This window comes from Pipra filicauda, unplaced genomic scaffold (assembly GCF_003945595.2).
Source record: "Pipra filicauda isolate LSUMZ 115617 unplaced genomic scaffold, ASM394559v2 scaffold142_size1944046_pilon, whole genome shotgun sequence".
Classification (NCBI taxonomy): Eukaryota; Metazoa; Chordata; class Aves; order Passeriformes; family Pipridae; genus Pipra; species Pipra filicauda.
The window spans coordinates 513,148-537,043 of record NW_024103907.1 but is presented as its reverse complement, the minus strand read 5'-3'; the positions used below and the strand labels follow the sequence as shown (position 1 = coordinate 537,043).

At 37.0% G+C, this 23,896-nt stretch overlaps 1 protein-coding gene across 1 annotated transcript in view; it reads right to left on the bottom strand.

Annotated features, from left to right (window-relative positions):
• Positions 1-1,085: 1,085 nt before the first annotated feature.
• The window catches only part of LOC113984005 (mitochondrial intermediate peptidase), a 75,246-nt gene continuing 52,435 nt past the window's right edge, over positions 1,086-23,896 (bottom strand). The window contains exons 17-19 of the mRNA XM_027713678.2: positions 13,482-13,603; positions 12,590-12,663; positions 1,086-3,890 (exon numbers count right to left, since the gene is read on the bottom strand). Of these exons, the coding sequence (XP_027569479.1) occupies positions 3,796-3,890; positions 12,590-12,663; positions 13,482-13,603 (291 nt within the window). The 3' untranslated portion in view covers positions 1,086-3,795. The remainder of the gene's footprint in view (positions 3,891-12,589; positions 12,664-13,481; positions 13,604-23,896) is intronic.

The following is a 23,896-nucleotide window of genomic DNA, read 5'->3' as shown; positions in this document are numbered from 1 at the left end:
AAGTCTGATTCCCTATACAAGCAGCTATTTAACATCTGTACAAAAGATTTTATCAACATGTGATATGAATTCTTCCATCTGGTGTTCCACTGAAGACAAAGCACAAATATTTTTGAACACCTCTGCTTTTTCTGACAGTGCTGTAACTTCCATTCTAGATTTAGTGCTGTAATTTCCATTTTAGACTTAGTACTGTGGAAAGAAAACCCTCTTTTACTCGGCCCAAGTTTTTAACTCAGAGGTTATTTTGCTTCTGTATTAACCCACTATCACGCCTCGTTTCTCATCTATAGTAGATTCTTCCTTGCCTGATTTTCCTTCTCTTCCCTGCCTTCTTAACTGCTGCCCTCTGCTCCTGTTATCTTCATTGGTGTTTAGAGAATTCCATGCAGCACCAGGTGCATTTATGTCACCAGAAAGTAATTATTACACAATATTTCAGTCTATCTTAAGTGAATCAGAAAAATAATCACATTGAACATGGAAAAAAAAAAGGCAAAGTTCACACCTCAGACTACCAAATGAAATCCATGTGTGCTTTTCTGATGTGTTGTAATTATATGTTATTACTTCAGGATTGCATAAGGGTATAATTTCTTTTGAACATGTTCACTACTTATTTTCTATAGCAGCTAAAATCCAAAACATAGTATAATTTCAGATTAAAAGCATGATGCTGAGTTAACACTGTTATAAACCCAACTTTTGGATAGCTGGTTCAGCAGCCCCAGTGGGAAAGTGTGGAATGCTTGAAAAGGATTACAGTGGTTTTTACATTTACAAAGAGTTACACTGCTGGTCACAAGAGAGGTCTCACGTTACTGAGAGTACACATATTTGCTGGAAAATAAAAGTCTCTCAAAAAGAAAAAGGAAAAAAAAGGAAAGGAAAAAGCATCAGATATCTGAACAGCTGGAAGCATTTTTAGAAACTACCAAAAAAGAGAAAAAAATTAGAATAATATTTCCCTTTCTGTAGTAAGGATCATAGTGGTGATATAATATGTTCTCAAGAGGCTTAATCACGTCTACTGTTCAATCCTCAAAGGTTATTTCATAAAACAAAAATCAGTAGAGTCAACAGAGTTTCTTCGCAAAAAAACTGAAGCCATCGTTCTATTTATTTTTCTACCAGCTCCCATCTTTGTCAGATGTCCTAAGAGCTATAAATCTGTGACAATAAGCTACAATCCACCGTACTCTGGCACAAGACAAGATTTTCTTTCCTTCTTTGTCTATATCTGGTTTCATATTAGGAAAATGTTGTTTGATGCCACTCTGACAAAACCTTGAAAAGACTGCTGTTTACAGAAGGATCAAATGAGATGGTGAATTAAGGAAGTAATAGCATCCATGAGCATAAAACAATGCAACTACTACATATATTTTGATAAAGTATCTGCACACTAGAACGAACATCACTTGAATTTCTTTCAAATTAAAATGTAGGGGCAATCTCCTAATTTTAAATGCTTTGCTTATTCCGCCAATTATGATGCTTTATTTATTTTACTGTAGTGCCTTGTCAGCACTAGGATTTCCTTTGGCTAAGTTCTTTTTGTCACAACAAATCTTTCAACATATGCCAACTCCAGATAAACATAATTGTTAGTTTGTTCCAGTACGAAAATCAGGTGACAAACAACATAAGGCTCCCTAAGCAACACCCTTGAATTCCCTTTAAAACACAGTTCCATTAAATACTCTCCTAGGGATTGTTAAATTTACATTCATCAGCTATTGTATCCTTTACAGAACTTCCCATCTTCACAATATGTTTTTACTGACACTTAAATTTACATTTAGTTTTTGTGGTTTTTTTAATCACTTAATTTACAGCAAAATACCCACATAGTTTGTTAAGCAAAACCATTAATTCTTTCTTCTTAGGGACCAACTGCAGATACAGAATCTAGTCAGTCAGCCATACAAGCCAGAAGCCTTGTTGTGGCATGCCTGAAAATATGCCAACTATGATTTAATCAAAACATTTCTTATCTAAAAATGTCTAAACCCAGTTCTAATAGAATGATAGTGCTATACATATAAGATAGTTTTCACCTTGCAAAAACAGGCAGTGCAAAAAATCAGGTAAAATATCAAATGATACCCAATAGCACAGACTCTGCTAAAAAAGGGGTGCATCATCCAATCAGTTCTCATTCTTATTTATCCCTTCCCAAACATCCGCTTTTTCTGACTGAGTTGTTCTAATCTTTATTCTTTACTTGCTTCTCTCCCAAGTTATTTGCCCTCATCTCTCAGTCTTGGTTTTCTTCCTCTCTTGCTTCTTTCACTGCATTTCCGCTGAGCAGAACACTTATGATACCTTTTGCAACAACCTACAGAGGAACTCTAAACGACAAGGCCATTTCTACAGAAAAATTCATCATTTTTCTTTTTTTTTCAAAACACATTCAATACCATTTCATAATTTACTTAAAGGGAAAAAGAAAGCCTCACTGATAACATTCCCGTTGCTCATCACCCACTATATAATGTGCAACCTTAAGCTGCTCCAGCCTTCTTTTTGAATTATTTTGTACCCCCTCCAAAACCTGCCCTCCTGTACTTCAAACAGTTCCCCACACCTGTCCACTTATCATTAAAAGGAAACTCCATGTGAACAAACATGCAGGGACCAGATTCAGGCCATATCTACGCAGCAACATTGCCAACATATTTTCAATAGCCATTGTTCTCTGCAATGTAATCCTCAAAATGCCTGCAGATCCATATTCACCAAAATATGATACTACTTCACCCAGTAAAGCCCTTAAAGTAAAATGGTCAAAACTAATCCACACTACACAATAAAACAAACACATTCAGGTAACAGATAAAAGGACACAGTTAATAGGAGAATACTCAGAAAACAACTGCAGATGCCTGAAGCTCAGAGGAAGATCTGCAAGAGATGAGCCCAGGAAGTAAAATTCCAATTCTGTTGGATATTTAAAAACTACTAATTCAATAGCAAGACCAGTTTTATGGCACACTGTAAATTCCATTCCTCCTCTAACCATACTATTTTTACTTAAAAACATGGCCACATGTGCACCCAATGGATCATCGCAGCTATAAAAGCATGGCCACCTTACATTTTATTCTCCACTACGAAACATCTGTGGGGTACCCATTTTACTCCTTTGTCTCTCTTATGTGTGGCAACATATCTCTTTTTTCCATCACAGACCTCTATGACCACAGTTTTTCTTCTCCACTCTTTTTGTTCCCTATCTCAAGTACAGTTCCTAGTTTTCTACTTCATCTTTTTTTCCAGTTTCGCCTCTGTTACAAACACAATTTGCTTTTCCCCAGCACAGAACTCCTGCAAGGAACACAGTTAAACAAGGCTAAAGAAAATCCATGAACATGTGAGAAAGACCCATGTGAACAGTTCTGGGTCATGACACTCAACAGGTAAGCCCTAATACTGAATCAATGTGTGTACCAAAAGAGCATTCACCCTGAAGATAAATACCACTCACCCTGAAGATGAGTTCAATTCCTGTTTACTCAGATGGTCCAACAAGACCAAATTTTCTAACAGCACATTCTAGTAGATTTGTTCTCTCAAATTCCATGCTTAAGCTCCTATGCAATGGAAAACCATCATCTCCATAACTGAAACCAGGTGATCCAATGAAAGTATTTATTACTGTTCCACCAACATGAACAGTCAAACTTTTACAGGTGTTCACAAAAAAGCAAAACCAGTCACAACAATATTTTACCCACAATTATGAAGACATATGCAATCTTCCATAAAAGAATTCAGTTCTGCTGAACATTTTTATGAGTCCATGATAAACGTTTCGAAGTCGTGGTCTAAGTCTGAAACAAGGGCATCCACAAAATCTTCAACTGAAGGTGATTTCTGAAGCATACCTACAAAAAAGCAAGACAACAGACTCTTCACAAGAATACTATGACCTTGACAGCTTTGTCAATGGTAACATCTATTGGTAACTAACTTTTAATGTCACTATATGACAGAAATGGCTATCACGTTTCTTTGATAAGAACTAAGTGCAGTTATAGTGTATAGGGATTATTTAATTTCTTCAAGCTACCTGTTACACGTTATCACAGAATTGACAGGGTTCAAGACTGTTAACTGATTTTTATCACTACAATCTTGCTTAAGCAGGGAATTATATCCATTTTAAAGCAATGTAACCACAGACTCAGTCATTTCCAAATGACTGGAATAAATCAGTGATTGAGCGGGTATATAAATCCTTATCTGATAAGTCTCAGCTTTGACTGAGCCGGAAAAAAAATATATTTTCTCAATGTGTTACACACCTTAGAAGTACTTGATTTAGTATTTAAAGTACAAATGCCTCTGAAATTTTTGACAAGGCATGAAACATAAACAAAAGCATTTTCAATACACTGCAGTTTTAGTTTTGCTTTTTTACAGTACCAGGACTTTTATTAAGGATTTTAATAAGTGCATCTGTTGGCTGTAGCATTTGGCTACAGGATAACAGGGAAATTAGCATAATGAAGAATCATGCTGAAGTATTTTTTCAGGTAACTCTATGAATGGAGCAGTTAAAAATCTCACACCCTCCTCAGAATCCCAATTTTTGGAAAGCATGAGAATATATACTTTAAATTATTTTCAGATCTTTCCTTGTACTTAGCATTACATAATGTTGGTCTTTTCACTGTTATTAAGATTTTCAAGTTTATATTTGGAAATTTACTGCATAACTTGTACCAGAAAAAAACCAACAGCACAGCTGCCAAATAATGTAAAATTTAATCTTTGTATTTCTTTGAAGTGATCTGTTCTTTCTGACCACTGCCAATGTAAATATAACCTTGTTCTACTCTTTCTGATCAGGGTACCTACTGAACATAATTTTATAATCTTTCACATCCTCAATAATATTTGCTTTTGGTGGAAATTATAATTGCATGCTGCTAAAAGACCATAATCTTTTACTATAACACAATGATTCAAAACCCATCAGGAAACAGATCAGCTCAAAGTAAATTTGTGTGAGCAACCAGAAAGAATGTTCCTGCTAAGACCTTACAGAATTCCATTTCAATCTGATTTAAACACATGTTACAAGTGTCAACACAAACTGCCATGACCCAGTAGATTAATGCTGAGCACTAAAAGGAAAACAAATCTCATACTATATATAGGTTAACTGAAATGCTGTTAAATGAAGTTTGCATCAAGCTATTTTTAAAATGAAAGAGAACAGTATTACTATTTCCAAATACTTGGTAAACTTGTAATCTACTCTAATGTTAAAAAAATTGCTGTGGAATTACTTGTAGTTCACAATGAAAAATGTCTTGCTATGTGCTGGGCTGAGAAACAGATGTGTACAGATACCCAGCTACTAATCTGACCTCCCCAGAGAGCCATGGCCTCTTGCAGACTCCCTCTCTTGGGTTCCTCAGTGGGCTGGCTGAGGGACATGCATATTTGCTCCCTAACAGCCTTGGAAAAATTCCAGTTTAAACTCATATTTTCCTGCAGTTTTCACAGAAGTGGAGAGAATGCTGTAAGAAGGTGACATGGATGGCAGCCCACTGGAACATGCCAGTGTCATGCATGACTACTGGAGCTTTGTCTCAGACTCAGTTGGAGCAGTCCAGTCCCTACAGTGCGATTTGTTTTGCCTTTTTTTGCTCTCATTTTTCCTCAAACATTTTTACATCTGAACTAACCAGCTCTATTTCTTGAGACTGAACAGTAGTAAGATCTTCATGGGTGCCACTCCTCTGATCTTCTTCGGAGGGCTACTTTGTGATGAGTTGTGCCTATGAAGACTCTACTTTTCCCTGCACCTCAGAAAGGAAACCTGGATGACTAGCTCAGGTATAAAATCTCAAGTTGGTGACATTATTCCTTCCTTCCAATTTTTCAAGATGTGGTTTTATAAAAGAACAATTATTCTCTAGCCAATATGTCTTTTTTCATCGGATATCAATACGGAGAGATGACTATAATGCTGCATAGAGAGTGCACAGAGATGGCCATAACAGACATAACCACTATTTCCCAAGCCCCACAATACAAAAATCCCCTTCCAATACTGACTATAAAAAACAGCCACTCTGGATGATGTTTAGCCAATTCTTTGACACACTAAAAATTGTTCTGCTAATTATCAGTACACTGCAAAAGAAGAAGAGCTAAAAGTATAATGATTAGGTGGAAGAAACTGAAGCTGGGATTATCTTCAAGTAGATTTAATTTCCTGCTTACATAAAAATGGAAAATTATAACAAAACCATTCCAATCCAATTGGATTCCATTCCAATTCCAATTTTGATATTACAAAATGAATAAAAGAAAGATAATTAACTACAGTATACTTGGATGTATTTTAGTGCAGTTAAGTACAGTCTTACAAATCTCACTCAAAACTTGTTACAAATTCTATTTATTTACACTCCACATGGTTTGTTTTAAATATGTAGGAGATTTCAAAATCATTCTGGCAATTGTGATGTCAAATGACCTCCAAACCAGTAGTTCCAACTTTTGATAACAAAAACAGATTTCAGATTTCTTGCATTAGCAGTCTGCTGCATTGCTATTTTCCCATCACTGACATCAAAAGCAGACACTAGCAGACTTCACTTTTGCAAGGAAGGGATGAAGAGTAACTGAGGTCATTGCTGAAGAACTCCTACTGTAGTGAAGCGATGATGCCCTTATGAAATAATTAACTACAGATTTTAGAGTAGACAACTCCAAAAGAAACGGATACTTATGGTATTTCTCTGTTTTAACCTCTTACTCTACACAGATGTGTTAAAAAAGGTCACATCTCCCTTTAAAATCCATTAAAATATATCAAAGCAAGATCAGCTTTGATATATTGTAAGCACTCAGCACTTCAGTCTACATGATTTAGTAAGATGTCCACAAGGTCTGATGGTTGCAGTTTTCAAATTTAGGAGTGTATTTTAATATGTTTAGCCCAACTCCTATTTCAGCTCAGTCTCTCCCAAGCCTAAGGCAACTGCATAGCTTATCTTCTCTGCTTTGAAGTTTTCTTTCACATTACAGCACTGTGGTTAACCACACCCTTTTGAGAGATGGTTAGCTATAACCTACAATCACTGAAAATTGAGAGAATAAAGCCTGTGGCAAAATTTGGCCTCTGCCCCTGTGGAACAGTAATTATTTTGGGTCCATGTAGTTTGAGTTAACATATGTTGCCATTCACATCACCTTTTAGGATTTATGCATATTTCTAACACTTTCAAAGAGATACAATGATTATCTGAAGATTTTTGCAGCCTCTTCAAATCATAATTATTCCATGAAGTACAATTTGAGGCATGGAAAAACAAATTTTCAAAAACTGCATCAGAGTGTGTTTATTTACACAGTCAGTCGGTTTGGTTACCGTGTAGGCACACAGCTGTGTATGACTGCAATACAATATGGCATTAACAAATCAAGAACACAACTTCACATGTATTTTGCATGAGGACTTCTTCAGAAACCCCAAGGGCAATGTGACTGCGTCAAAACTGAAGAGAAGTGCACTCCAGGATATGTTCCATGCTCTCAGTTCCCAAAACATTTCACACTGCAATTCACTTTCTGACTGTGCACCTGGGTTTCTTTCCAGTCAGGGAGTGCCAAGGGAGGGAGGGAGGGATGGTGCACACCTGAATCTTGTTCTGACCTGCAACCAGCACACAACTGGACCTGGAAGGGACACCTGGGATACATAACTTTAAAGGGATTTGGAATCCCTAATGCCATGTACTCCTAGGAAGGAGAAAATATACGAAAGCCATACGGTCCACGCAAAATGACAGAGCAATCAAGTTCTTCTCAAACTGTATTTTCACTTTAAGGAAACATTTTTTAAAAAGTAAGCCTCCTGGACAAAGCATGGTTCACTCATTTTTTAAGTGCTTCTGCTATCCATATTTGTGACTATTTCTGTATTTTATTGATGATCAAAGGGGTAAGATAAAAGGGGTCACTTCAGAAAATGTTTTAAAAGGTTTCAAAAAAAGTTACGGTTTTTGAGTTTTTTAATGGAAATAAATGCCAAGAGAATCAAATCCAAACAACAAAAAAAAAGTATATTGTATTTCCTAATTAAAGACTAGTCCAAACAGGAACCTGTCAGTAACCTTGTCAGTAACTCCACTGGATGGCAAGTCAGATCCTTTATCTTTCCTAATCAGTACATCTATGGAATCATGTCACAGAAGATGAAAAGCTAGGGTCATATCCAAATACAAGAGAAAGACAATAGATGGATTCTGAGATGAAAATCATAACAAAGAAACTGTACAAATGAAATGTGCTGTTATCAAACAGTCAATGAACATGGCTAACTTCACAAGGAGATACGGAAGCATTTCAAGGGTGAGGCTGCACATCTGCATCCAAAAGTCAGACATCTGCAAGGGCATTTCTATATATAAAAAAAATGCCTGAAATAACAGCCTAGAGAACTTTAGGGTTTTGAAATATGGCACTAGTGTGCACAGAATCTGGACTCTTTCCCTGAAGAAGAGTAAAATCAACAAACTTTAAAGTTTGGTGGAATCTATCTTTAATCAGGTATCTGTTTTGTCATTTGCTATGGGAGCACAGTTTTGCAACTAATGGAAACCAACAGATGGAAATCAAGTATTCGGGAACATCTATAATGAAAACCAAAATAAAAGCAGCAAGAGGAATCAGAAGCTGACTGAACCTAAAGAAGTTAAGGAACAACTAATTGTTCTTACTCTTCTCCTTAAATTCTCAATTTTTGTAATAAATACAGAGCAATTAAGTATAAACTTATAATAAGTTTTTCCATCAGGTGTGTTCTGTGATTTAGCCTCAAATAATCCCAAATCAGAAATCAAATTATTATCTTGTTAAAACACCTGAGTCACCCTGATTTCATTCTTCAGCGAGTCATTCAAGCATGTTTGTTAAGTTTTGCACTGTGTACAAATGAGCATCACAATATGCACAGAAGGAACCTGCTGATGAATTCTGGGGTTTTTTTATGATCTTGAATAGGTTTTAAGATTTCTGTTTAAAGAGACACAGAGTATAAAAGTAAAATACAGAATACAAAAGTGTCCAGGGAAATAATCTGAAGCAAGGAAGATGTACCCTTGGTGGAAGAGGATCAGATCATGGAACATTTAAGAAAACTGGACACAAACAAGCCCACAGGCCCTGATGGGATATACCCATGAGTCCTAAGGGAGCTGCCAGATGGCATTGCAAGGCGACTCTCAGTAACCTATTAAAATAGGGGAAGTACCAAAAGACAGGAAAAAAGCGAATTTCACTCCTATCTTCAGGAAGGGCAAGAAGGAGAACTCAGGCCAGTCAGTCTCAACTCAATACCTAGGACGATGGTGCAACAGCTACTCCTGGAAACCATTTTCAGGCTCATGAACCAAAAAATCATCAGGAATAGTCACCATGGATTCATAAAGGGCAAGTCATGCTTAACTAATTTGATAACCTTATATGATAAAATGACTACACGGTGTTCTGTAAGATCCTCATTGAGAAGCTGTTGATGTATGGGCTGGATAAGCAGACAGGGAGCTGGACTAAAAATGTGGCTGAATGGCAGGGCTCAGAGGGGAGTAATCAGTGCCACAAAGACTGGTTAGAGGCCAGTGACCAGCAGTGTACTCCAGGGGTCAATACTGGGTTCAGTCCTGTTTAACATCATTAATGATCTGGATAATGGGGTCCTGCATCTGGGGAGGAACAACCCCAGGCACCAGTACATATACTGGGGGACACTCAGCAAGAAAGCAGTTTTGCAGAAAAGGTCCTGGGGGTCCTGGTGGACACCAAATTTAACATGAGCCAGCAATGGTTCCTTGCCACAAAGAAGGGAAATGGCATCCTGAGTGCATTAGGAAGAGCATGGCCAACAGGCTGAGGGAGTTGATCCTTCCACTCAGAACTGGTGAGGCCATTACTGTGTCCAGTGCTAGGCTCCTCAGTACAACAGACATGGACATGCAGGAGAGAATGCAACAAAGGCCCACTGAGATGACTGAGGGCCTGGAGCATCTCTTCTACGAGGAAAGGCTGAGAAAGCTGAGATTGTTCAACCTGGAGATGAGAAGGCTCAGAGGTATAAATACCTGAAGGAAGGGTGCAAAGATGATGGGAGCCAGGCTCTTATCAGCAGTGCCCAGTTACAGGACCAGAAGCAAGGGGTATAAACTGAAATACGAGGGTTACCTCTTAACATTTTTTTCCCTGTGAGGATGAGCAAGCAGTGGCAAAGCTGCCCAGAGAGGCTGTGGAGTCTTACTCCTTGGAGATATTCAAAAGCCTTCTGGACATGGTCCTGGACACCCAGCTCTAGAGGATCCTACTTTAGCAAGTGTGTTGGCCCAGCTGACCTCCAGAGGTCTCTTCCAATCTAAACTATTCTGTGATTCTGTAATTCTGTGAAAATATCTCGAAAACTTCTGCCATTTTTTGTAAATCAGAGTCTGTGCTCTTATCACCAGTATTACTCACGCTAATGCTGACACAGAGGAGTCACTGCTGTCTGGTTCTTCTATTACATGTGAACAAACACGCCAGCAGGTGCACTGCTGTTACTAACCTTGATGTGACACACAGTTCTGTTTAGTGGTTTATGGATTTAGAGAAAAAAGACAAAAATCGAACCTTTTATACAGATTTTTTTGGTCACAGCATAAACATGCCATTATGCTACCATTAATGTCAAGTTCACTGTTCTGCAGTACACACAACTGTTCCTTAGACAAGCTTGCTCTTTTCTTCAAGCCCCAGGCTGCACAGCCATCGCCTCTTTCTCATTCGCCATTGGTCCTGACGAGTTACTGATGAACATTCTGCACTAAATTAATTGAGGACTAGAAGCATGAGGACTATGAAGATTGAAATGCCTAAAACATCTAATTACCGCATTACAAGCCTTAAACTTGTTTGTGTGCTTTCATGTACCTTGCCAAACTTTATACTTAGATTTCCTTTAAACTTAAAATAAACTTGCAATTTCCTAGACTACGATATCAGTCTTTCAGATTAATTTCAGTAGCAAGTTTTATCCATAATAACTGATGCATACTCTCAACTCCAAACTGATTGCACCATATTCCACTGTGTTCTATCACATGCAAGGGTGAAAGCCAGCCGTACTTCCATAGATCCTCTCTAAGACCATCCAGAGATGAATTTTGTAGTATTCATATTCATATAGTATTTGATTCAAGGAAGCACACTGCCAGCAACTTCAACATAGTTTCTAGGACACTCCAGGAAGATTCAAAGCTCAGTAAAATTAAGAATATATCCCAGAAATAGAAGAGACAATAAGCATAACTGGTGTCTAAAAACATCTTTTTCTTTCTCTATGATATGACTTACAATATAAAAATTAGGTACACATGTAAAGATGTACATTCTTGTCTTGCAACTACTTAATCCACAGTTTTGGGTTTCAGTTTTTCAAGGTTACAAACACAGATTCTTCAAGAACCCTAAAGAAAAGTAAGTTTGCAAAGTCATACTGAATGAAAAGTAATCCTGTAGATCAGAAGTATAAATAGAAAAAAATCTATAAAGAATATACAGTTGCTTAATATATGGTGAGTCTAAGGAGAGCAGAGGTCATGGCCTCAAATATAAATAGATGGGTCAAAGAACTGGGATGTTCTAGTTATTAAACTGTGTCAATCTCATGATGAAGTACAGACACATTACTATTGTTTCCTCATCTGCAAAAAAAAAGTCCTACAAGTTCAAGTCTACTAAAATGGAGTGAACAGAGCAAATGAATTCATATTCATCCTTAATATTAAGAATTTCAGAGGAAATTGAAAGATGTGCCATTAGATGAAGCACTTAGCAAGTGCTCATGTTAGGAACAGCAACAGGAATGCAAAAATGTTTGGCTTGAATTCTGCAACATTAGACAGGAAAGCCTTTATCCTGATCTTATTAAGAGATCTGAGATAAAGTCAGCATTTTCTCAAATTTGCTTCATTCTCCTGACATTATTTTTTAATATATGAAATATAATATTTTTGCTATTAGTATGAATGATTTTTAAAGTTATTTTCCAGATTAAAAAGGCAACTATGGTAGTGAGAGGAATAATGAACTGTTTCTTTAATACAGTTTTCAGACCTCCATTTCATGAGAATGTATACTCAAAGTACTGATACAACCAAAGATATTCTGATGATGCTAAAATGTGGCCAAAACAAGTTCAATTTTGTCTATACAAAATAACCAGAGATACTATGACTTCCTCATCTGGAAAAGTTACTAATTTATTGTATCCAAAAATGGTGTCATTTTTCTTCCTTCAAGTATGTGATACTCTTATTCCGAATTCTTTAGACAGTCTGGTAATACCAACCTTCCCAACACTTCACCCCAACTATCTGTGTGTTCTACTGACCACGATACAAAGGTGATGACCATTCCACTTAACTAAATAAATGAATAATTTTTCTTTCACAAACTCAATGAAAATCATAATTAAACTGAAAAGAGTAAGTTGGGAAATGCAATTATTTCTTCCTCAAGCAAGAGAATAAAACAGTTCTAATTTATTTTCTACCTTGAACCATCAGTATGGGCTCTTTTCCACCGCCGTGTGCCAGCATCTCTCTACGATAACGCTCTCCCATTGCCCTGGAGAAACACAGATGTTAGAGCCATCTGCAAATACAACCTGTCCAGCTTTCAGTCAGATTTGCTTCTAGGATCTCTACAGAACTCAGAAACAGAGACCGAACGATATTTTCCACCCTGAAACAATGACTGATTCCATGTTGACTCCTCAAATTCAAATTACACTTGAAATCATACTCTGAGTAACTGAACTAGACAAATTTTATACATGTGAGTATGTACTGGTGTTTATAAAAGTTAATTTGTGAACAACATTTCAGCCTTCCTTGCTCCAAGAGGAAAAGTTGCTCTGTTACAATAAACATTCACCAAAGATATAAGAATGCTTAAAATCTGTGATCTTGCAATTTACTTTTTAATTTCACAAAGCAAAATGAGTAGGACAGCTACACTTAGCTTTGAAGCTGGTAACATGAAACTTGTTTAATACGCACAGTTGCTTTGATTTCAATAGAAAATTACAAGTAATTAGGCATCTATGAAATTCAAGCTCTCTAATTACATCTAAATAGGAATTTCAGTGCCTCCCAATGGACACACCTAGATTTTAAAACATCAGCACAAATCTTTTTGCACCAATGGACATGTCCCAAAGTGTGTGTGTGTGTGTGTGTACATACATACACACACATATATATATATATATATATATATATACACACCCATGGTTATTTTGTAATCCTCCTAAAATCAAGAAAAATGCTAAAAATTAATTTTCATAAAAAAGCCCATCAACCTATGTGGCCCCATTTGTTCCATATTTTCCTGAAGCAACTAACATGACATTTCATTCTACTTGACATTTTCTCTGTTTTTACCTATCAAACGGGTTCTGAGCAAAACACTGTTTCCACACCATAGAGGCAACAGCCCTAGACATGAGGTAGGAGTAATATTTGGCACCGTAGCCCACAAGATGACTGAATCGCAGCTGCCAAGCCTGTAAGAAATAAAAAAAAAAACAAAACCCAAAAGTTATCTTTTAACTTCTTTAAATTGTTCAGCATTTCTCTCATGTATGATGGAAGAAATCTGATATCACTAATAACAAACAATTAAAGAAAAAAGAAAAAAAGCAACCACCACTTATCCCAGACTGAACAGTCCTTTATTACAAGAAGCATTTTTCAGCCTAAATACTGTATATGCAACACACTGATCATCACGATTGAAATTATATATAAACAGGGTCAGAAGGGAAGAAAACCAAGCAGTAAAAAAAAATTACTAATATTTAATAATAGCTATGTTGTTCTATTGGTCTTGAAAAAAACCAGAATTACCTTACTACAAGTAATATCATATGTTATAATTTCCCATCTGGGTAAGTGCAGTGTCACTGGAAAAGTTCAATTTATAAACTTCTGTCACAAACAAAATGGTAATACGGACTTGCATTTAATACTATAAAAATATACAACTTTCCATATGCCAAAAACCTCAGAGGTAGACAAATTACATCCAGATGAAATACCATTGCTCACAGATTTGTTTGCACATTTTTAAATGCATATATATAAGATTATAATCCACAATTATATGGTTTTTCATGTATTGTTACTTGACTTTATGACACATTCCAGTGATGGCAGATGTAGTCAGACAATGGGACTCACTTCAAAAACAGTTTAGTTACTAGTTGGGCCAGGGAACGTGGCACCAAATGGGTATATCATATCATATCATGCACCTGCCGCTGGAAAAGTTGAGCGATGCGACAGATTGCTGAAAACTACTCTGAAGGCATTGGGTGGAGGGACTTTAATTGGGATCAGCACCTAGCAAAGGCTACTTGGCTAGTCAACACTAGAGGCTCCGTCAATCGAGCCAGCCCTGCCCAAACAGAGCCCCTTCACACTGTGGATGGAGACAAAGTCCAAGTAATTCACTTGAGAGGTATGTTAGGTAAAGCAGTTTGGGCTAACTCTCCCTCGAGCAAAGGCAAACCCATTCATGGGATTGTCTTTGCTCAAGGACCCAGATACACTTGGTGGATAATGAGAGAAGATGGGGAAACCCAGTGCGTGCCTCAAGGAGATTTAACCTTGGGAAAAAACTAATTTGTATTCTGAGTTGTATGTTGCAGGAAAAGTCACCCCACCATTGAGTGCTGCTGTGCCAGACATGTTGGAGCTCCAGTACAAACTGGAGTCCAAGGCAGAGAAGTGGTACGCCACCACTGATATTGCAAATGCGTTCTTCTCCACCCCCTTAGCAGCAGAGTGCAGGCTGCAGTTTGCTTTCACGTGGAGGGGTGTGCAGTACACCTGGAATCGATTGCCCCAGGGGTCGAAACACAGTCCCACCATTTGCCATGGACTGATCCAGGCTACACTAGAGAAGGCTAAGGCTCCAGAACACATGCAATATATTGATGACATTATTGTATGGAGGGGAAAACACAGCCATAACCCACTACAGCAGACTTCTTTTTTAATGCTGCTTGGTGTTGACAGTTTACTTATGTTTTCTTAGCAAAGAAAATCAGAAGTATCAGCCCTACTTTCACAGAAGTAAAAATACCTCTTTTTTTTATTATTATTTCCCTGACTTTAACAGAATAATTTAAATTGTGACAGACCTTCAAAAGTCATCTGGCCCAGCCCTCACTCAAAGAAAAGGGAACTTTAATGAGATTTCTCAGGGTTCTGTCTAAAGTCTCAGCATCTCCAGGGATGAAGATTTCATTGCCTCTCCAGTGCAATGCAAAAAGGTAAGCAGGTCCAAACTGAAAAGACGTTGTTTCCCAACATATTTGGGCATATTTTTTGAAATGAGAATGGATGACTATATAAAAGAAGGAAACTTACTCTGCTCTGTCAGCTCTGAGGAAACCAAAGAGGAGACAAGTCCCATATCTTATTTGTCCTCCTATTCAAAGTCAAAGAAGCTCTTAACATTCTTGTGATATGATTGTTGTCAAGATTTTTGTAGATATTATAAAAACCAAAGGTTTAAAGAGGAACCCAAAGATAAACTATAAAGTAGCATAACAGATGTTTTACATTTAAATCCATAGGCTGTGAGATGCTTGTTCTTATCCTACAGTCAATGGCTGAAATTCTGACGAAGCCAAACAAAAAAGTGAAAGGAATTAACCATTTTCCAGAGCTATTTATCTTTGACTGTGATTCTTTACCACAGTGTAGTTAACAAACTCCTGATTTTTGACAGCTGAAATAAACTATGCTTCTTTATTCAAGAAAGTTCTGATCATTATCTTATTCTTCATTAGCCAGAAAGATGTATGTGTATGCTAAAAAAGTGACCAACTGAGAGGGTGGAAAAAGAAAGTATTTGGCTTTTAATCATTCTTTTTTCCTTAAAAGAAGAGGTAGCAAAGACTGCCTTATAATCTAGATTACTGTGAACAGCAGATGAGAAACACGTTGCTAGCTCCCTTTTCTGAGCAATACTTACAAATAAAGTTCTCATAGTTAGCTGTAATTCAATCATTCAAAAGCTACTTTTAACAAGATGGTTATCTCCACCCTAAGATGTGTGTCCAAAACAGATGGAATTTGCCATGGGTCAGCAATTGAGCCTGTACCGGTGACCTACACAACTACTTAAAAATAGGAGTGACAAGGTTAAATGAGATGAAAAAACATCTCCAGTCTTCAGCTTTTCTGTGGGTCTTGATGTATGATGCAAACTCTTGAAAATTATTAACTTTTTCTTTCTTTTCTTTAAGGTAAACACTATATCTCATTGTAATGCAAGTACGTAAAAACACTCAGCTTGAATACAGATTCTCCAGTTTGCTCTGAAAGGTATTGTGGTTGCTGTGTTTATACTTTGTACCTACAGTTATTCTAACTAGTCCCTTAATTGTAACCATAATCACTAAACTAAAAGCACATTTTGAAACAGATCAGAGAGCCTACATTTTTAGAAGACTGAGCAGGAAAACATGTCAGTTTATTAAATGAAAGTTTGCAAAGTTATGACTAGAAGTTCCAACTCTCTCAGGAATGTGGAAAACTTTACTGATTAATAAACATACTCAGAAATGTTTCTGGGGTACAAACAAAATAATTTCTTTGACTTTAACAGAGGGAAGACTATTTCTATCTCTCCCATCAGAATGGAATTATTTTGCCACATCATATAAGCTGTAACTAGGACAGTATGTCTTCCTCAACAGCTCAGATTACATAGTTCACATCAAATGTTCTTGCATTTAGTGGTTTGCACCTAAAACAGCTCATCTGCTCTTCCAGGTTGATCAACTATTCCATGCATAGAGTTTCTTGAAACTCTGTATAACAAGTAATTAAGGAGAAAAGAACAACTTCTCAGCAACCTGTCCAAGACCAAAAACTTGATTTCAGAATCTGCATCTAAAACAAGCCTCAGTACCCTCTGTTCAATTTGTTTTGACCTTGTCTTTGCTACTAAGCTATACTAACAAATTTTGCATTGTTTACTTTCAAAAGAGAAAAGGAAAGGATATAGAAAGACCAAGGAAAGACATTGCTCATCTCTCTCCCTGCATTTGGGGAGGCTTTCAAATATGATGAAGTTGAGATTTCAAAAATTCATTTGGAACAGGACAGTACGCAAAAAGGAAACAAAAATGGAGGATGACTCAATCCACCTTAAGATAGATGACTTCCTTCACTGGAATACTTAAGGAACATACTTTTAGATAGCTCAAGTTATTAAAGATGACAAGCATTCCCAAAGGAATACTGCACCTAAGATTGTTTTCCTATTGCAAACCACAGTGAAGGAAATCTGATAACAAACACTGTGGTTCCCTACTGAAGTTTGAAGCCCACATTCAATTCATTTTCCTTTAACCACTACAGATTTTCCCCACTCTAGAGCATAAATAACTCTAGCATGTCATCATTTCCTGTCCCTACTTTTGTCCCAGTCCTCACACAAAGTTTCTGATCAGGAACTCCCAATCTTCAATATTTCACTATTACCCAGTATCTATCACATTGTTCAAGTATATTTTCCGAAAACACCCATCCTCTACCCTAGTTCACAAGGAGCTACCTGCCCACATTAAAAAAAATACCCTCTTCCTCTCTTTCTACTTCATACAGATGAGATTACAACCTAGGAAATCAAATGGTAAAAAAACTCAAGAACATATAGGCTACTGTTCCTTTAAAAAGTTCTAGGATGAATAAAAAGAGTGCCCACAGCACTGTAAATGTATTTGAAACTAAATGGTTGTCCTTTTAGCATAAAATTCCATTTCCCATTTTAATAAATTCAGATATAGATGCAAAATGACTTGATTTCTTCTGTTATTTCCAATAAGGAGTGATTTCTCTATTATAAAAAAAAAAAAAAAAAAAAGAAAAATACTTATCAAACTCACTTTTGGACAGGGCAAAGGCTAGACATGTAGAAGTAGGGCACTGTCCTTATTAAATTATTATAATTCTGGTAAGCAGCTAGAAAATTAATGGAAGACTCTGAGTAATCTCTTACTTCAAAAAGTTCCATGAACCCATTCCAAGAGTTTATAAAACAATGCATTTTACAGCATAGCCCATGGGTTATGATAATATGCCATCCACAGGTCATGTTCATGCCTGCTTTTTATCCAGCACAGCAGACCGAAATAAAGGTGTGCAACTGATCCACTGCAGTTATTAAAGGGGAGTTCTGTCCATCAACATTATCAATCTTTTCTTATAACCATGTCTGAAATATTTCCAAAATTACATGTGCAATGGCTTTCCATCCTATCATGCAGCAAAATAAAAACACATTACTGATACTTTTTTATTCTTACACCTTATCAGGATTTTTTTGAAGTCCTTGTAGGATACATTCTTAGGGTAAGATTCAGTTCATTTTATATAAAACAAAAATTTAGATGTGATGGTAAAAAGGCAAAATTGAAAGAAAATCCATAGGTAACTTAATATAAACTAAATTAGCTTTTGTTTGAGCACAGTAAACACTGTTCCATGGGGCTCCACTAATTACATAGGAATCAGTGCTATAAAATTCTACTACATCTTTTGGAAAGAAAAAAAAATCCTACAGAAATTCTTGACTAGTGCTTGGACTTTTCAAAATGTTCTTCCAACAGTTCCTGCTGTGACTTTAAAGTATATTTATGTCCATTTTGCTTTGCATCTGAAGACAAAAAACACAAGTGAGAACCTGAAAAGAACCAACACTAAATTAAGGAAAGTACTTTTGTCATTTAAGTCTTCTAATTACAAAATGTGTGCTTCAGTAATTACACCAATGAGCAAGTTGTTGAATTGTTGCCATGAAGAACAATATTTGATGGAGATGATATCTGGTGCCCTCCCCCCTCTTAATTAAATTCTTATTCTGGCAGGAAACCCAATAGAGGAGCAGCCAGCTTATCTCCTTCAGGGGCTACTGGGTGGAGAACCCCTGTGTCTGGCACTAATTTGGTATTATTGCTCCTAATGCTCTTGAATTTAGCTATCAGCACGGGTGGAAAACTCCTGAGAGCCATGAGAAGCTCCAGGCTCTGGTTACTTGGAGCCAGAAGAGAATGGCGATTAGCACGCAAATCAGTACAGGCTATTTCCCTCTGCTGAGGCCAAGGTTTATCAGGGCTAGTGGAAATCCAGGACAACGCCACTCTGGCATGCAAACAAGCACACTCGAAGTTAGCACAGGCAATGTTTTCTCGGCACTGTGTCAGCCACTCATACAGCAGGAGCTGGAGGTGGAACATGAAGAACTGCAGGTCACAGGTCAAGAACTGTGAAGCCACTTTTCAGCACAGAAAACTGGTGAATTTACTGTGGGGTGCAGATCTGAGGGATGCTCCACATTTAGCTTAGAAAGTTTTCTGTTCTGATGTACTAGCTGTGCAGACATCATTTTAAATTATCAGAGGGAAGAAGTGCTGTTAGCAAATGAAAAAAATGTGTTATCTGACAACCAGGAGATCTGGTTGTACTTTTTGACTCCACTTCCAGTTTTCAAGCTCTTCACACTCATATTCTTTCTAAGACCACTTTTCTCAAATTTAAGGAAGATACTCAAGTGATTTCCAGACATCCCATATAGAAAATTCCAGTCTCATTCATTCATTACAGTGACTCTAGAATTAGTGTGCTAATGGAATTAAATGCCCTTCTCTGAATAATTCCTATGCTCCCTTTCCCGAAATAACTGAGACTGCAGTGAGACAAGCTGAGAAGCCTCCTGGTAAGGCTCCTCTCTTTTTCTTGCCCCCACACAGCAACAGGAGCAAGCAGCACAGCACAGCACTGCCAGCAGAAGCCCAGCTAGCAGAACCCAGGGCTGCCAGGCTCCAAAGACAGGAGCAGCCCAGAACCTGTGGCTGCCAGGCTCCAAAGACCAAGCTCCACTGCTGGATGCACTTATTTTGGAGAAGCCAAATTTTCACACAGCAGAATTTATTCCGCCGCATTTCCATTTAAACTACTCACTCCGTGAAACAAATCAAGGATTTTTCACGTACTTTTTGCAGCTTAAAGAATTCACTCTTTTGTTCCGAAACAAAATACAGAATTTTTTTCCTTATTATATTCATTTGTTAGTTAAGTTTACAGAGTGCTTTGAAAATGTCCTCAACTCATTCTCACTAGAAAAAACAGTTTAATGAGTTCTGGAATGCAGAGTTTGCAAACTGTTTGTGCCAGTAGCTCCCTCAGGGAAAAAGCTAGAGCGCTCACTGACTGTAGAAACAACTGTCTCCACAGGTATGCAGCAGCTTGCTTGGTAAACTTACATTCTGTATTTCTGCCCTGAACCCCTTTAAGCTTTATAGAATTACATCATCATCCTTCTGGAGTTTCACAATAATAATAAAATGCAATAAAGAGCCACTTTCTTTCCTGCAGTTTCTAATCTTGTTTAGAATAACAGAAAACTAACTTCAAGAAACCACATCTCGTGCTGCACCTCTGACTTGCTTAATGTCAATATTCTTCAGTTTTCCAGTGTCATGCATTTCTCTCTTAGGAGTGGGAGAGAACACAAAGTAAACCAAACCAGAGACACCGTTGACATTTTAGAAAGCGAGTCAAGCAAGAGATTAAGATTTCAATTTATAACACTTCTGTGTTTTCATTATAAAATGATAAATAAATCTAGAACAGCAGGGAATGTAAATATTTTTGCAGTTGTTTAACTAAGGAAGAGGAAAGGAATTTAACATGCAATTAACCACTTACGTGATTTTAGATATGTACCATATGGTCTTCAAATTGCTTAAAGAAAAATATTTAATTCTTATTTATAAACTGTTCATGAATTTGAGCTGCATATAATAAAATAATTTAAAACTATTTACTCTCTACTCACTTCTCTCCTCCCCACAAAGGGACTAAGGGAAGGGGGTCATGGGAGATAACAAAGAATACCGACATCAAAAATCTGTATGTATGATTTGCATTACTTTGCAATGATTAAAATTTGGATTAAAAGACACAGAGATATGAAAATTGATTCTTTTTTGTGTTTTGACTGATCATATTTGGACAAGTCAAGAGACAATGTTACTTGTCAGTATTTTAACTAGTCTTTAAAGTGAAATACAAGAAACATGCAAACAAATCCTTCACATTGTAACATGTAATTCTACACACATATACATAAACAGGCAACACCCTCCCTTCAATTACCCATTAATAATTTCTATTACTGACTAAGATTTAAAAATTCATAAGCCTGAGGTAAGTAGAATCAGATCACCACCGTTTACTTTGGGTACACACTCACACTGTAGTCCAAAGTTTTTATTCTAATTTTCCAATTAAATCTAATTTTAAGTATTGACCTATTCTTTTAAAACAAACATCATGAATGCTGCTTAAGATAAGCTCTTACAAAACCCAAGAAATATCTTAAGCAATGTTGTAACTGCAAAATACATTTGCCAGTACAGCTTAATCATGTACATTATCTGTACCAACACTGGAAGATGAAATCACTACTTTTCTACAATAACATTTATTTACTATCTTTTGCTAGAGCCATTCCAGACAGGGATATAAGGGATCATGACTCTAATCCTGAATCTGCCACAAGCTGCAATATAAACTTAAAACTACTTTTTTTCCCCCCTCTCAGTCTAACTGCCACCTCCCGTGAAGCGAGAGTGCTAATAGTTCCTCTCTCTTGTTCTTTTCTGTTTTGACTGCAGGCTTTTCATAGGAAGGACAAGTTCCCACTGCACTTAGAGAGCATTTAATTTCAGGCTCTCTAGCCTGTCTTTATGGCAATGATCTATTCAGTTATATCACTATCAAATATAGCTCCAGTACTGCAATCCCAGGGGAAAAAAAGGACATATGAACCATGAAAACAGAACTATATAAAACTAAACAATCTCTGTTTATATATTGGTATTTGGTATTATTATTACATAAATCTATGTAAGATCTATTTAAATATGTTTAAAATGTTACCTGGAGATGTATGCAACTATTTCCTGCACTGTGCCATGAAATGCTCTACTACACGGTAAACATGGCAAATACTATCACTAATGTATGTTTGAGTTTCATGGGACTAATGCTTGCAAAAAGAATTTCCTTAAAAGTGCTTCATATCTTATGGTATTTGCAAACACTCTGCTCCTGTAGATAGTTGCCCAGTGAATAGTGTCATGTTACCACTGGAAAACAAATCTTCACAGTATTTGCTATCACCATTTTCTTTATCATAAAATGAACTCAACTCCACAAAGACAGAAACCTAAACAAACATTGAAAGGTGACTTTAAGAGCTTTTGAAATCCCAGCCTCTACTTTAATACTGACCTCAGCAGGGCACGAGTCTTTTGGAAATGGTTTTTAGCTATTAATTATTTATAGAACTATCACTTCCCCAGAGTTCACTGTGCACTCTTTTATTAATCTTTTCCTCAGACCCAGATTCTTCAACTTGATTTCATAGTATACTTTTTAGAAGGTTCATATGAAAACTAATCCAGGGATTTGCACTCTGTGTAAATAACTGTAGTTTCCAACATGGCAACGTAAAATATTACCTTGAAGGGGTTACACAAACTTCAAGAGGTTGAGTAATAACATATGACTTCATCTCTCTTCAGAACACTCAAAAAAGTGGAATACGAGCAACATCAGTACTTCTTCAAGTAACTGAAGACAGATAAAAAGTGGAAAAGCAATCTTCTATGAAGGCTCTCCACCTTTACTACGAAACAGTCTTCGTGATCTACAACAGTGCCTATAAGAGTGATCCAAGATACTGGGTGTCTGTTTCCCTCTTCAAAAAATGAGGGGAAAAATTGACAAGAGTTTAAAAGATTGAGTACTAACCATAATAACATTTGCTGTAAATTATACCATTTTCCCCCTCCTATTATCTGCTCATTAATAAGAAACAAATAGTCACAGTCTCAATTCCAATTATTTTTTTCATAAAGGTTCTCACCACAACGTTTTCTCTTCATTAGTCAAAAAAAATCAGTTTCCTTTAGCTTTCCTCCTGTTTCCAAAAATATTAAATTTCCAAAGCTGCTTCTCTGTATTTCTTCGATTTTCGCTACATCTTTTTAAGAGGTAGACATGTACTACAGGACACAACACTACCACTGCTAAGTCCCCAAAGACAAATACAAGAATATATTTGAAAAACCCAGATATTTTCTTTTACAGTATCCCATGAATAAAAGCATGCTCTTTTGGCATTTATGGTTGTTTAAATACTTATTACTTAAACTGCTTTCCTAATGCAAACTATCCATTGGTAAATGAGTGAAAGGGGTCCTGCCATAATATCCACTAGCTTTTTCACAACTCTGCGATGAATCTCATCAGGCCCCACGGACTTGTGAACATTCAGTGTACACAAAGAGAAAGTCAATGTTCCTGCACTCATGGCCCTCTGACTCCGAGAACCGGGACATCTGAGGTCTATTAGTATTATTAAAGACTGAGGCAAAAAAATGCATTGAATGCCTCTGCTTTTTCTTCACACCGTTAGTCAGATGACTATCTTCAACAAGTATTGGTCCAATGTTCTCTTTAGACCCCCTCTTACTACTAACATACTTTAAAAAGCTCTTCTTGTTATCTGTAACAACACTGGCCAGTTTCAACTCTAACTGAGCTTTGGCCTTTTGTGTCTTCTCCCCACATAAAGGCTGAGAGAACTGGCATTGTTTGGCCTGGAGAAGAGAAGGTTCCAGGGAGATCTTACAGCAGCCTTCCAGTACCTAGAGGGGCCTAAAGAAGCTGGAGAGGGATTTTTCCCAAGGACAGGGACTGATAGAACC